Here is a 15333-nt window from a genome sequence, read left to right as displayed (position 1 = left end):
CTCATCAGCGTGCGCGAGATCAGGCACGTTTCAGTGATCACAGTGCCCACCAGGTGTTCACGTGGATTCCAGTTTCTAGGCGTTAGCTTTCTCTGCTGCAAAATGAGGTTGGTTCCTTCTGGCTCGACCAGACGTCCATGTGTCATTCTGACATGGCTGCCGCCGCAGTGCGGCCACGTGGCCGGAGGATGTGCCACTCCTTCTGGGGTGGTGGGGGAGGCTCCTGAGTTGCTGCTCTGGATTCTGCCATCACTCCCTGTATCTCATTTTCTTGCTTGTAAAATAAGGTGTGGGTGACAGGAAGCTCTGTGAGACTCCTGTCAGCTTCAGTAATACTCCTGGAGTCTTCTCTAAGCCTGAGGGACTAAACTGCTCACAGGATCACGGAGCCATGAAAGAAGTTATTATTTGCTAGAGGAAAAGAAAAGGTTTCTGTGTTTGTCTAAAGCAGAAAGTGGAAAAGCAGGCCACATAATTGGGGAATAACAAACAGTAAGAAAAAAGAAAAGAAAGCAAACCTGATTTGAGCTGGGATGCTAGGACCCTGCTTCCTGCAGGATAATGGAGTCCCATGCTATGTAGATCACAGGGTCGAACCTTAGACATAGAGATTTATAGAAGAAAATTCCCCTTCCAAAAGCATGACATACACAAAGGGTTATAAAATGCTCAGAATGAGTTACACAAAGAGCCATGAGACATATGAAAAACAGTTTTCTTTTTTTTCCATTAAGACCTCCTGTCCTTTTCTAATAAAACCTAACATGACATCTTTCTAGGATTTAGAGTAAAACTTCTTGTGTTGCAGATGTATTTGGAAGTGAATCATGGACATACATATCGTTTACCGCAAGCAGTGAAGACATCTGAAAATCTTGCTTCTTGCCAAAATGGACATTAAGATTTTGCTTGGAAGCAAATATGAAAACATTGATTTTTATCCAACTATCCCTCCGTTTATCTAAGGAGAAAGTTACAACTTATTCTGTTATGCTTTTAATAGGATTTTCTATCTTTAATGCTGAGATCTTAAACATTACCAGTGAGTAAGCAAATAATTAGCAGATGGCATTTTCAACCAAATTTTTTATATTTATTATAATCGTGCTTCTCTACAACTAAAGATTCATGTGGTGTGCAAACCATATGTCTGACTTTATTTACCAAAGTAAATACAGAACAGCATTTCCAGTAGGGGAGGTTCACACAACAAACAAAATATAGAGTGTGTGACCTCAATAAGGCATTCAGTAAAGGTATATAAGCTGTCTCTCCCTCTATGGGGGGGGTTCCCTTAGGGTGCTCTGATGTTGGCATCACATTCTTCTAAGAGCAGAATCAAATCTTCAATCAGGCTGTGCTCCCTGCCATGTGTCACTCTCATAATATCAAAAGCCTAAAGGGAAGAGAAAGAAGACGGATTAGAACCCCAAATGAGGCAGGTCCCTGCCTGCTCCTCGTCTTTTCCCATGACACCAGGAGCCCGAAGAAGCCCAGCGTCTGCAGTGTGAGCAGCACGGTGGTTCTCCACACTAGCAATGAAGTGACAAGGGTGATTCTGTAACGTGGTGCTTGGAAAGCAGACTTACTACTTGAGTCATGCTGGGCCTGCTGTGCAACACCAATCTTCAGGGATTATTAGAGCTTAGGTTTGGTGTAGGTAAAGAGGTTTGAGAAGAATTACTAAAATGATTAAGTAATAGTAAAGATGAACTACTATGCTGCTATCACCTTAAAATATAATTTTCATTTTTGCATGCTGCATTTAATTCTCATCTATATGCACTGTGATACATATAATGTATACATACAATTTTTGTATTCTTTTCATGTCCTATGACATTAGAACACTGGCATTTTGACAGTCCCTGCCTTCACTCCCCATGTTCAATCTTCACTAAATCTTGCCAATTCTACCTCCAAAATATTTCTGAAATCTGGATGGGTTTGTGACCACTTCAGTAATAGAGTGTGATGATGGAATTAATGCTACTGACTTCCAAAGCTAGGTCAGAAAGGCCATGCAACCTTTGCCTCGTTCACTAGTGTGTCTGCTCCTGGAACCATGAGCTTCCGCGCTGTGAGGAAGCCCAAGCCACTTGGGGAAGCCAAGTGGAGATGCTCTGGTTGAGAGTCCTAGCTGAGTCCATCTTTCAAGTCATCCTAGGCTAGACACCAGAAATGTGCATAAAGAAGTCTACAGATGACTTCAGCCATCAGCCAGAAAGTAGCCAGAGTCCAGTCTTCCCAGCTGACACTGTGGAAAAGAGGCGTTATGGAAAAGAGGCGAGCCATTCCTGTTGCGATCCGTTTGAATTCCTGACTCAGAGCATCGGTGAGCATAATAAAAGGGTGGTTATTTTACTCTGCTGAGTTCTGGGGATGGTTTGTTACCGAGCAATAAATTAGAGATAAACAGTACCATCCTGCACTGCCCAAACTGGGGGCTCCCCGACGGGGTGGGGGGCACCAGACCCATTGTCTTCAATACGAACGTGCCTCGAGAGATAGGTAAAGAGACTTTGGGGGGTGCTAGGCGCCCAGAAAAGCACCTGCCTCTCAGTACCACGCTCTCAGCCTTGGCCGCACAGTAGCATCAACTGGGGGCTGTCAAAGGTACCAGCGCCCAAACCCCACACGTGGTCAACTGAAGCCTGTTCTCTGGGGGTGAGGCCTGGGCTCAGGAGATTCTAACGTGCCCTCGGGGTTGAGAGCGACCGATACAGTGAGCTCTCACCAAATAATAACAACTGTTTATTATTCAGTGGTGACTTACAGCCAACATAATTACCATTTTACTGGCTGTGTACAATTCTACTCTTAGAAATTTAGATCACTACCAAGTTTTTGTTATGATGTAGCTCTTCTAGCATAGGACTTTTTTGCCTTTGCTGAATATTTGCTTAAGATAAATCTCTGGAGGTGGATATTCTTGGGTATGGACCTCTTTAAAGCCACAGAGACTTTAGAGCTGTGGAGCACCCCTTCATTCTACTGGGTGTTCAGGGCTAGGAGTGCTTTTGGCCTGTGTTCCTGGCTTTTTGGCCTCTTTAAAAATGTTCCCGGGCTTCCCTGGTGGCGCAGTGGTTGGGAGTCTGCCTGCCGATGCACGGGACACGGGTTCGTGACCCCGTCCGGGAAGATCCCACATGCCGCGGAGCGGCTGGGCCCATGAGCCATGGCCGCTGAGCCTGCGCGTCCCGAGCCTGTGCTCCGCAACAGGAGAGGCCACAACAGTGAGAGGCCCGCGTACCGCAAAAAAAAAAAAAAAAAAAAAAAAAGTTCCCTTTAGCTGGGATAAAGGAAAACAGTCAGACAGACGGGGTCTAGATTTAGCTACTGTGAGAGGAAAAAAAGGGAAAGGCCCGCCACCTCAGGCTCTGGTGTCCCAGCCTGGAAAAGAGCTCTGCCCGTGGCGTTGGCTGTAATCCTGCACTGGCAGGCCCATCACCTGTGACATGCCAGCTGGAAAACCAGAAGGGGGCTGTGATGAGTCAGGGCCGTGAGGATTTGGTTCTTAGTAACCTGAGTGGGTCTGCCCTGTGGGTGCAGAGCATCTGCAAGCAAATCCCGAGGTGCAGTGGGGCGGGGTGAGGGGTGTACGAGATCGAGGGGAGGAGTTGGGAGTAGCCTCCACCTTGGAGGCAGCCAAGCTCGGTGACATGCCTCTGGGCAGAAGATCAGCAACAAATGTTTGATGCCATTCAGGGAACAAATGTCTCCTGTCTCCCTCCCGCCCCACTCCCCAGGTCCTCTGTTGTTCTAGACATCTCAAGGTCCCAGGCAGGGGCCTGCATGAGAGCGCGATTGTAAAAAGAGACTGGAGAGATGCTTCGAGCCCTTCATGGGAAATTCTCTCACTCGAAAGCTGCTTAGATGTTCTCTTCCCTTCCACTTGACAGAGGACCAGCTGTACTTGTGATCTGACAAAGGAGGGTGAATGGGCCAGGAGCATCACCTGAAAAGCTCTTTGCAGAAAGAGAAATAATGCTCCTCCAAGCCCCATGGACAGGTCGGCTGGAGAAAGGCCTGCCTGACCTGTGAGGGCTCTCGCCCTCCCGGCCCCTCACAGCTCTCTGCTGGGTGAGGGCCTGGCCTCGTTTCTCAGGAGAACTCCCAGATCAGCTTCTCTGTGTCCTTCTGTTTTATTTCTCCAGGTTCCTCATCTGGAGAATGTTCTGTGCTTCTCAGGGACTTGACTCAGAGGCTACATGACAGTCATCTTCATACCACTCTGAAGGGTAAGGTCGATCTGCACGTTTTCAGACGTATTATAGCTCCAGCTTCCTTCCTCGCTGCCTTTCTTCCAGTCATACGTTTCACTTTCTCCTCCCTTCCAGCTTTAAGAATAAGGCCTATGGGGCTTCCCTGGTGGCGCAGGTGCTCCGCAACGGGAGCAGCCACAGCAGTGAGAGGCCCGCGTACCGCAAAAAAAAAAAAAAAAAAAAAAAAGAATAAGGCCTACTCCTCAAGAGACAAAGTTAATTGTGGCTGATCTGGAGTCTTCCTGTTCATTCCTGCTCATCCCACAGCACAGCAGGTGCCTGAGCATCAGAGGAGGCTTCCGGCCCTGCAACCCTTCACGAACTGCAGAGCCACAGCCAGGAAGGGAAGCCACCTGGCCTTCCCCAGGCCTCACTTCCATACCTCCCAGCCTGCTTCCTTGCGGGAGGGCCATAAAGACCATCTGGCGCAATGTCCTCATGTTTGGCCTGAGAGGGAGCCCAGGGTGAACCCCGTGTTCATTCCATGACTGCACTGTGCAGCCTCCACCTGCAAACAGTCTTCAGTGACCAAGGAGAGGGCCTGGAGGGTCTCTGACGTGTGGCTTCTGAGACACCCTGAGGAGCCATGAAGGTCTTCCTAGTCAAGATGCTGCTGGTTGTGACCTACGTTCTCTTATCTGGTGGTGAATGCAGCACCGGTAGCAAAAGTGGGGCGGGGGCAACGCCTGGGTGTGTATGTGTAGGATTTGAGATACTAAGGTTAGAGGATCCTATCCACAGGGGTGGCTGGAAGCAGAGAGGAAATGGGCATAGCTGGGTGCAGAGGACCACATTGAAGAGACTGGAAAAAATCCATACCATTTGTCTAGAAGGTAAAACCAAGTATAAATAGGGTTAACAAGTAAACACTGTAATTTTCTCTGAGTGATGGGTGGGGTAGAAGAGAAAAGGAGAGAAAAAAAGAAATAGGATTTAGTAATGTGCAAACTATGGTGATGACTATGTTCTCTGTGTGTGTGTGCGTGTGTGTATGAGAGTAATATGGCAGGTTGAGTATACAGGACGGGAAGCCAAAACTCAGACTTGGTCCAGCAGGACGTCTGGTCCTTGTCTTGGATATCACCTGGGCCTACAGGTGAGCTGGGGCAGCAGTTCTCAGCGATGTAGGAAGGGAGCCCTATGTAGCTGTCAGCACAGGCTGCCTCTGCATGGCGGCCACAGCTCCTCAGCCCAGCAAGAAGATGAGGAGGTCTTTTCTTCCCCCCAAAACAAAGTTATAGTAAATCTCTGACAAACCAGGACAATTGTTTCCTGTAGCTCTGTGTCTCCCTTCTCTCAGCCCCTCCCAACTGCCACACATGCACATGTCAGAGAGAACAATTTTGATTTAATTTCCTGCAGCAATATGTAAAACAGATTAAGGAAATATAAAATCAGAGCCAGCCTGTGCTGGGAAAAGCTTATCTCTTTCCATTAAATTTTATTTTTTTAATGGTAGCATTTAAAAAGAGCCTGCCTGTATTCTTCCACAGAGGACCTATTTGAAGCCTTCAAGGGGGTGTTGCTGCCCCCCGTGTACTGACTCTAAATGTCACATGAGAAAGGGAAGCACAGATTGCCTGCCACATGACAGGCATGGCTCACTCAGGAGTAAAGATAGGTTCTTTGAAAGATCGGGTCCCCAGAACTGATTTCAATCTCATCACAGCTTTTTTTTTCTTTTAAGTAATTGTAGAATTGTGGGTCATACATTAAATAAAATGAATTAAATTATGATTTAAAGTTGCAAACAATATAGCTTTCTTATTAATTTTTAATAAAAATATATTAAGCTTATCAAGGATCTCATATATTCTCTACAAAAAGCCTGAGGGAATTCAATAATGACTTCCCCAAGCAGGATTTAAATATGGATATAAATCAGAGGGAAAAGAAATGTATGCATGATAAAAACCTCTGGAATCAGATCACAGGAGGGGAAAATGCAGGCAAGTTTTCTTACTCTGCCCACCTCAGGATGAAAGCAGAGTAGAGGGGTGGGAGGTGGTGGGCATGCGCTGGGGCATCCAAAGCAGGACACGTAAGAAGACAGACCTGCAACCCATCAAGCAGCTGCAGAGCCACGGCAGCCCTTCACAAGGGGCAGCAGGAAATCCCAAAGCCTTGGATGACCTTCCTGAGCTCACAGCACCCCTGCTGATCCACTGTGCTCTCCACCTTGTACAGAATCCACCGAGAGGACCTGTCCTCCTGGGAGGCAAGATTCCTTAAAGAAAAGATCTATCCATTCATACACTAAATATCGGCTAAGCAGCTGTCATGAACAAGACTTGGTCCTTGCCCTGGGAGGAGCTCTGGCACAGCCAGAAATCAGGGTTCTAGCAGGACAGTGTGTGATAAAGGGGGATGTAAGGTGCTGGGGTTCCAGAGGAGAGACCCCAGAAGGGGTTACAGACATGGTGAGCTCAGGTCTGTGCCTTCCAGTGGGAGTAGCTATTCCAGAAAGACTTGCTGTTGTGTTGTTATGTTTAACTAATCAATCGATCCAATGCATATTTATTGAGCACCTGAGAGACCCTGAAGACATCATGTCTCCTCCCTGAGCTCCGGTTTCCTCACTTGAATAACGAGGAGATTGGACTAGATAAATTCTGTGGACAAAGCAAGTCCCAGACACAGAGCTAGGAGGTGCAGGTTTGGTTTCATTTCAAAATGTGTTATTGATTTCTAATTTAACTCCACTGAGGTCAGAGAATTTACTTTGTATGACAGGAATCCTTTTACATTTATTGAGACTTGTTTTATGGCCCAGAATATGGTCCTTCTTGGTATACATTCTGTGGGTACTTGAAAAGAAGTGTATTTTGCTACTGCTGGGTGGAGTTTTATAAATGTCAATTTGATCCTGTTGTTGAATCCTTCTGTATCCTTGCTGGTTTTCTGTCTAGTTGTCCTGTCAGTAGTTGACAGGGAGTGCTGATGTCCCCAGCTATACTCGTATCCATAAGTCTAGTATCTATTTCTTCTTTTAGTTCTATCAGTTTTTGTTTCCCACATTTGGCAGCTGGGTTGTTTGGTTCATACACATTTAGAATTGCTGTGTATTCGTGGTAAATTGACCTTTTTTCCCCATTATATAATGTCCTTCTCTGTCTTTAGCAACATTTTCTTTGCTCTAAAATCGACTTTATCTGATATTAATATAGCCACTCCAGCTTTCTTTTGATGAATGGTGTTTTAATGATATATCTTTTTCCATCATTTTACTTTCAACGTGCCTATATTTAAAGTGAGTTTCCTATAGACAGCATATAGTTGGGTCATTAAAAAAATCCATTCTAATAACCTCTGTCATTTAATTAGTATATTTTAGACAATTTATATTTTTTACATAGATCACTTGCATAATTAATGTGGTTATTCATATATTAGGGTTTTAAGTTTGCCATTAAAAAAATTTTTCTGTTTTTTTCTTTTTTGCTTCTATTTTCTTTTTCTTGCATTTCTGGTGGATTACTACTTTTTTTTAGAATTCTGTAATGTTTTTGAGTGTATTTGTTTGTGTGTGTATATATATAGAGAGAGACATAGACATATAATTGTCAAATATAATTGACCTAAATATTTCCACTATATACATTTAGAACCACAGGAGACAGTGTTATAAATTTTGTTTCAACTGTCAAAAGATTATCTAAAAAACTCAAGAGGAGAATGAAAGTCTATTTTACTTACCCTTACTTTTGCTTACCATGTTCTTTCTTCCTGATGTTCAAAGATTCCTGCCTTTATTATTTACTTTCTGTTTAGAGAATTCCTTTAGCGATCCTTTTAGAATAGGTCTGCTGGTGACAAATTCTCTTACTTTTCCTTCATCTGAGAATGTTTTGATTTTCCCTTAACTCTTGAAGGCTATTTTGCTGAGTATTGGTTTTTGGCTCAACAGTTCTTTTCTTTCAGTGCTTGAAAAATGTGCCACTTTCATCTGACCTCCATGTTTGTTTGTTTGTTAATATTTATTTATTTGGCTGTACCGGGTCTTAGTTGCAGCACGTGGGATCTTCAATACTGCGTGTGGGATCTTCACTGCAGCACGCAGGATCTGGTTTTAGTTGCAGCATGCGGGATCTTTGTTGTGGCATGAGGGATCTAATTCCCTGACCAGGATCGAACCCAGGCCCCCTGCATTGGGAGCACAGAGTCTTAACCACTGGACCACCAGGGAAGTCCCTGGCCTTCATGGTTTTTAATGAGAAAGCCACTGTAACTCAAATTGTTTTTCTCCTATAAGGAAGATGTCATTTTTCTCTTGCTTTTTTAAAAAGTTTTAAATTTTTTAAATTTTTTGCTGTGTTGGGTCTTTGTTGCTGCGCGCGGGCTTTTCTCTGGTTGTGGTGAGTGGGGGCTACTCTTGCGGTGTGAAGGCTTCTCATTGTGGTGGCTTCTCTTGTTGTGGAGCATGGGTTCTAGGCGTGTGGGCTTCAGTAGTTGTGGCATGCGGGCTCAGTAGTTGTGGTGCACAGGCTTAGCTGCTCTGCAGCATTTGGGATCTTCCTGGACCAGCGCTTGAACCCGTGTCCTGTGCATTGGCAGGTGGATTCTTAACCACTGCGCCACCAGGGAAGCCCCTCTCTTGCTGCTTTTAAGATATTTTTGTTGTCTTTAGTTTTCAGAAGTTTGTCTAGGATGAATCTTGATGTGCATTTCTTTGGATTTTTCTTATTTGGATTCACTTAGGTTTTTTTTTTTCCTTTAAGTTTTTGTAGGTTTTTAAAAAAATTTTTTTTTATACAGCAGGTTCTTATTAGTCATCAATTTTATACACATCAGTGTATACATGTCAATCCCAATCTCCCAATTCATCCCACCACCACCACTGTCCCCCGCCCCACCGTGGCTTTCCCCTCTTGGTGTCCATATGTTTGTTCTCAACATCTGTGTCTCTGTTTCTGCCTTGCAAACCGGTTCATCTGTACCATTTTCCTAGATTCCATATATGCATTAATATACGATATTTGTTTTTCTCTTTCTGACTTACTTCACTCTTTATGACAGTGTCTAGGTCCATCCATGTCTCTACAAATGACCCAATTTCGTTCCTTTTTATGGCTCCATTGTATATATGTACCACATTTTCTTATTCCATTCATCTGTCGATGGGCATTTAGGTTGCTTCCATGACCTGGCTATTGTAAATAGTGCTGCAGTGAACACTGGGGTGCATGTGCCTTTTTGAATTATGGTTTTCTCTGGGTGTATGCCCAGTAGTGGGATTGCTGGGTCATATGGTAATTCTATTTTTAGTTTTTTAAGGAACCTCCATACTGTTCTCCATAGTGGCTGTATCAATTTACATTCCCACCAACAGTGCAAGAGGGTTCCCTTTTCTCCACACCCTCTCCAGCGTTTGTTGTTTGTAGATTTTCTGATGATGCCCATTCTAACTGGTGTGAGGTGATACCTCATTGTAGTTTTGATTTGCATTAGTCTAATAATTAGTGATGTTGAGCAGCTTTTCATGTGCCTTTTGGCCATCTGTATGTCTTCTTTGGAGAAATGTCTGTTTAGGTCTTCTGCCTATTTTTTGATTGGGTTGTTTGATTTTTTAATATTGAGCTGCATGAGCTGTTTATATATTTTGGAGATCAATCCTTTGTCCGTTGATTCATTTGCAAATATTTTCTCCCATTCTGAGGGTTGTCTTTTCGTCTTGTTTATAGTTTCCTTTGCTGTGCAAAAGCTTTTAAGTTTCATTAGGTCCCATTTGTTTATTTTTGTTTTTATTTCCATTTCTCTAGGAGGTGGGTCAAAAAAGATCTTGCTGTGATTTATGCCAAAGAGTGTTCTTCCTATGTTTTCCTCTGCGAGTTTTATAGTGTCCGGTCTTACATTTAGGTTTCTAATCCATTTTGAGTTTATTTTGGTGTATGGTGTTAGGGAGTGTTCTAATTTCATTCTTTTACATGAAGCTGTCTGGTTTTCCCAGCACCTCTTATTGAACAGACTGTCTTTTCTCCATTGTATATATCCTTGCCTCCTTTGTCATAGATTAGTTGACCATAGGTGCCTGAGTTTATCTCTGGGCTTTCTATCCTGTTCCATTGATCTATGTTTCTGTTTTTGTGCCAGTACTATATTGTCTTGATTACTGTAGCTTTATAGTATAGTCTGAAGTCAGGGAGTCTGATTCCTCCAGCTCCGTTTCTTTCCTTCAAGACTGCTTTGGCTATTTGGGGTCTTTTGTGTCTCCATACAAATTTTAAGATTTTTTGTTCTAGTTCTGTAAAAAACGCCATTGGTAATTTAATAGGGATTGCATTGAATCTGTACATTGCCTTGGGCAGTATAGTCATTTTCACAATCAGTTACCTTCTTGAATCCCCAGGTCGATTTTTTTATGTTCAGTGGCATTAATTACATTCACATTGTTGTGCAACCACTACCACTATCCACATCCAGAACTTCTGTGTTATCCCAAACTGAAACTGTGTACCCACTAAACAATAATTCTCCATTCCCTTCTCTCTCCAGCCCCTGGTTATCACTATTTTACTTTCTGTCTCTATGTTTTTGACTACTCTACATACCTGATATAAATGGAATCATACAATATTTATCGTTTTGTGACTGGCTTATTTCACATAATGTCTTCAAGTTTCATCCATGTGGTTTCATTTTTAAGGCTGAATAATATTGTCTGTATATTCCACATTTTGTTTATCTATTCATCTGTCCATGGACATTTAGGTTGTTTCCACCTTTTAGCTAAGCTATTGTTAATAATGCTCGCTATGAACATTGGTGTACAAATATCTGTTCAAGTCCCTGCTTTCAATTCTTTTGTGTTTATACCCAGAAGTGGAATTGGTGGATCAAATAGTAATTCTATGTTTCATATTTTTGAGGAACTGCTATACTATTTTTCCACAGTGGCTGCCCCATTTTGCATTCCTGCCAGTAATACATAAGGGTTCCAGTTTCTCCACATCCATACCAATACATGTTGTTTTCTGGTTTTTTTCTTAATAATAGCCATCTTAGCAGGTGAGAAGTAGTATCTTATTGTGGTTGTGGTTTGCATTTCCCTAATGATTGGTGATGTTAAGCACCTTTTTATGTGATTTTTAGCTATTTGCATATCTTCTTTGGAGAAATGTCTATTCAGGCCCTTTGCCAATTTTTGAATCGGGCTGTTTTGGTATTGTTATTAAAGTTTAGGCATTCTCTCTATATTCTGGAAATTATTCACTTATCAGATACGTGATTTGCAAATATTTTGTTCCATTTTGTGGGTTGCCTTTTTACTCTGTCGGTAGCATCCTTTGATGCACAAACATTTAAAATTTTGATGAAGTTCAATTCGTGTATTTTTTCTTTGTTGCCTGTGCCTTTGGTGGCATATCCAAAAAAGTCATTGCCAAATCCAGTCTCATGAAACTTTTCTTCTGTTTTCTTCTAAGAGTTTTATAGTTTTAGCTCTTATATTAGGTCTTTAATCCATGCATTAGTTTTTAAAAATATAGTGTTAGGTAAGGGTCCAACTTTATTTTTTGCATGTGGATATCCAGTTTTCTCAACACCGTTTATTGAATGGACTGTCCTTTCCTCACTGAGTAGTCTTGGCACCCTTGTCAAAAATTATTTGACATATATCTGAGAGTTTATTTCTGGCTCTCTATTCAATTTCATTGGCTTATATGGCTGTCTTTATGCCAGTACCATGTTGTTTCGATTACTGTAGTTTTGTAGCAAAATTTGAAATCATAAAGTGTGAGTCCTCCAACTTTTTTTTTCTTTTTCAATATTGTTATGCTATTGGGGTCTTGAGGTTTCATATGGATTTTAGGATGGATTTTTCCAATTCTAAAAAAAAATGTCAGTGGGATTTTGACAGAGATTGCATTGAATCTATAGATTGCTTTAGGTTGTATTGACATCTTAAAATGATATTAAATCTTTCAGTCATGAACATGGAATATTTTTCTGTTTATGTCATCTTTAATTTTTTTCAGCAGTGTTTTATAGTCTTCAGTGTATAAGTCTTTTACCTCCTTGATTAAGTTAATTGCTGATTATTTTATTCTGTACGATGCTATTAGAAGTGGAACTGTTTTCTCAATTTCCTTTTGGGATCATTCCCTTTTGGGATCATTCCCTATCAGTGTATAGAAACACAACTGACTGTTGCATGTTAATTTTACATCCTCCCACTTTGCTGAATTTCTTAGTTGGAACAATTTCTTTTGTGGTATCTTTAGGGTTTCCTACATATAAGATCATGTCATCTATGAAGAGAGAGAATTTTACTTTTTTTCAATTTGAGTGCTTTCACTATTATTTCTTCAAGTACTTTTACTGCCCTCTTTCTCTTCTCTTTCTGGGACTCCACTGTTAGATCTTTTGTTATAGGTACCGTGGGTCCCTGAAGCTCTGTTCAATTTTACCTTTTTTAGTCATTTTATCTCTGTTTTTTAGATTGGACAGCTTATATTGTTCTATCTTCAAGTTCATTATTTTTTTATCTTTTATTTTTTGGGGGTACGCGGGCCTCTCACTGCTGTGGCCTCTCCCGCTGCGGAGCACAGGCTCCGGACGCGCAGGCCCAGCAGCCATGGCTCGCAGGCCTAGCCGCTCTGTGGCACGTGGGATCCTCCCGAACTGGGGCACGAACCCGCATCCCCTGCATCGGCAGGCGGACTCCCAACCACTGCGCCACCAGGGAAGCCCCAAGTTCTTTATTAACTCATTCCTCTATCCATTCTGTTGTTAAGTTCCAGTCTGTATATTTTGGTAATTGTATTTATCATTTCGTAAATTTCTGTTTGCTGCTTCTTTCTATCTTCTATTTCTTTGCTGAGGTTCTGTTTTTTCATTTGTTTTGAGGATGTTTGTAATTGCTTGTTTGAGCACATGTATGACTGGCTTTAAAATCTTTGTCAGATAATTCTAAAATCTGTTATCTTGGAGTTGCAATCTGTCGATTGTCTTCTTCTCCATGAAGATTGAGATCTTCCTTGTTCTTGGTATGATGAGGGATTTTCAGTTGAAACCTGGACATTTTGAGTATTAGGCTGAGATTCTGACTTTCATGTAAACTTTCTGTTTTAGCTGGCTCTCTCCAGTATTGCTCCAGCAGGAGTACGGCAGATGACACCATGCTACTGCCAGGCGGAAGTACAAGTCCAGGTTCCTCACTTGGTTCCTGGTCACTGCCGGGCTTACACTGTCTGGTAGGTAAATATCTGCTTGTTTCCTGTAATGTAACTTAATCACTATGCTTTCATTCTATGATTATTCTCTTAGTTATCTTCTCTTTCTTTGGTTCAGCAACATACTCTTGAAACTGATAGTCTCTGTTTTAAGTCAGTAGGGGACGGTCATAAACATCAGAGGCAGGGACTCTGCCAAACGACTCTTTGAAGGCACTACTGATGATTGTGGCACGTCACCTCTGCATGCCCCCTTGTCCTCCCCCTCTCCCTCCCATCTGCCCACATGTTAAGGTGATGTTTTGCATTTAGACGAGAGCTTTTTAACGTTGAGACCGCGGGCCTATAACCCCCTTCCCCACCAAATATTAAAAAAAAAATGTTGTGCAGTGTGGATACGGGGTGGGGGGCAGGGAGGTGGGATGAATTGGGAGATTGGGATTGACGTATGTGCACTGCCATGTGTAAAACAGATCGCTGGTGGGAACCTGCTGTATAGCACAGGGAGCTCAGCTCGGTGCTCTGTGACGACCTAGATGGGCGGGATGGGGGGGGTGGGAGGGAGGTCCAAGAGGGAGGGGATATATGTATACAGATAGCTGATTCACTTCGTTGTACAGCAGAAACTAACACATTATAAAGCAACTATACCCCAATTTTTTAAAAAAATGTGTGTATGTGCATTTTCTCTGGTGAGTCAGTGGTCCTCACACAGTTCCTAAAAAAGAGCGTGACCAAAGAGGTTAAAAATCATTGTAGCAGATTAAGAAATGGGAGCAATAGACTTGCAGGCTCTAAATCATCCATTTAGAGGGGCTTGAAATCAGGGTGCAGGCTGGAGTAGAGAGAGACCAGCATGTGCTTGGAGCTTTGCCTGCATGAGCTGGAATAGCTAGTAACCATGTGGGTATGAGAGGAGCTGTGCTGGGGACTGGGCCTGAGCTCCCTGTTCAGGTCCAGAAAAAGCTAAAAAGATCCTCAAAGTGTACCATGCTTCAACATAATGAAATGAGAAGAGAAAAAACATTACAGTGTAATATAAGAAATTTACATCTAAATAAAAAATGGTTATTGAGGGGGAAGAAGTTGGACTTTTTCCAGCCTGACTTCAGTTAACAAGGCACTACCAACAAAGCAGCTAGTGTAGCCCAGGGTGAGGGAGCTGGCAGCATGCAGAGCTCACAGAAAAGAAGCAGGCTCACTGACAAGACAGGCCAGATGAGAATGGTTGCCCCTGAGGTCCAAGAAGTCAAATTAGTGGCTAACAAAATCCTTCTAAGAAATAAATGGGAAGAAATGAAAATAGATTAGAGACAGGAGAAAGCAAGAGGGAGGTACGGTGAAGGGAGCCCAGGACTGTCCTGTGGCAGCAATCCCAAGAATTTCAGCTGAGCCCAGGGGAGATGGGAGCCTAAACCAAATCAGAACTGGGCGAAGAGGATTCCTTTCCTGGAGGAGGCCGGGCCTAATTGAATCTGTACCTAATTTTTGTTTCTGAAGCTTTTCTCATTTTTGTTTCAAACTCAGCCTCTGAAACCCTTATTCAAACTCGTTCATCCCATTATTTCCAGAGTTTCTAAGGAAGAATGTCTGGGGGTGCCAGTCGAAAGAGAACATCAGTTTAAAAAAGGCAAGAACATATCTTCCCTTGCCCCTCTCTGGGTTACCTGAGCCCTGAGAAAGCTCGGGAGGAGAGGTGTTCTGCAGAACGAAACTGTCCTGCTTCTAGACTCACAGGTGCTGTGAACTTGCAAAAAGATGGAGGTGTGCAGCCTGTCCCTCTGTGTGATACTGGGATATACAATAAGAAATATATACTTGGTCTTCATCCCTATTTCTGGCATTGAGTTCCTAAAACCCTTGGAATTTCCTGTGATGAGAATGATCAAGGTGTCTTT

General features: G+C 42.7%; 1 protein-coding gene across 2 annotated transcripts in view; it reads right to left on the bottom strand.

Moving 5' to 3' along the window:
- Positions 1–1109: 1109 nt before the first annotated feature.
- The window catches only part of SMYD3 (SET and MYND domain containing 3), a 711390-nt gene continuing 697166 nt past the window's right edge, over positions 1110–15333 (bottom strand). For both annotated transcript variants that reach the window (XM_082676889.1, XM_082676890.1), the window contains one exon: positions 1110–1396. In XM_082676889.1, the coding sequence (XP_082533015.1) occupies positions 1295–1396 (102 nt within the window). In that variant the 3' untranslated portion in view covers positions 1110–1294. The remainder of the gene's footprint in view (positions 1397–15333) is intronic.

This window comes from Grampus griseus (assembly GCF_964374135.1).
Source record: "Grampus griseus genome assembly, chromosome: 1".
Classification (NCBI taxonomy): domain Eukaryota; kingdom Metazoa; phylum Chordata; class Mammalia; order Artiodactyla; family Delphinidae; genus Grampus; species Grampus griseus.
The sequence above is the reverse complement of the archived record's forward strand: the minus strand, read 5'-3'. Positions and strand labels throughout refer to the sequence as shown.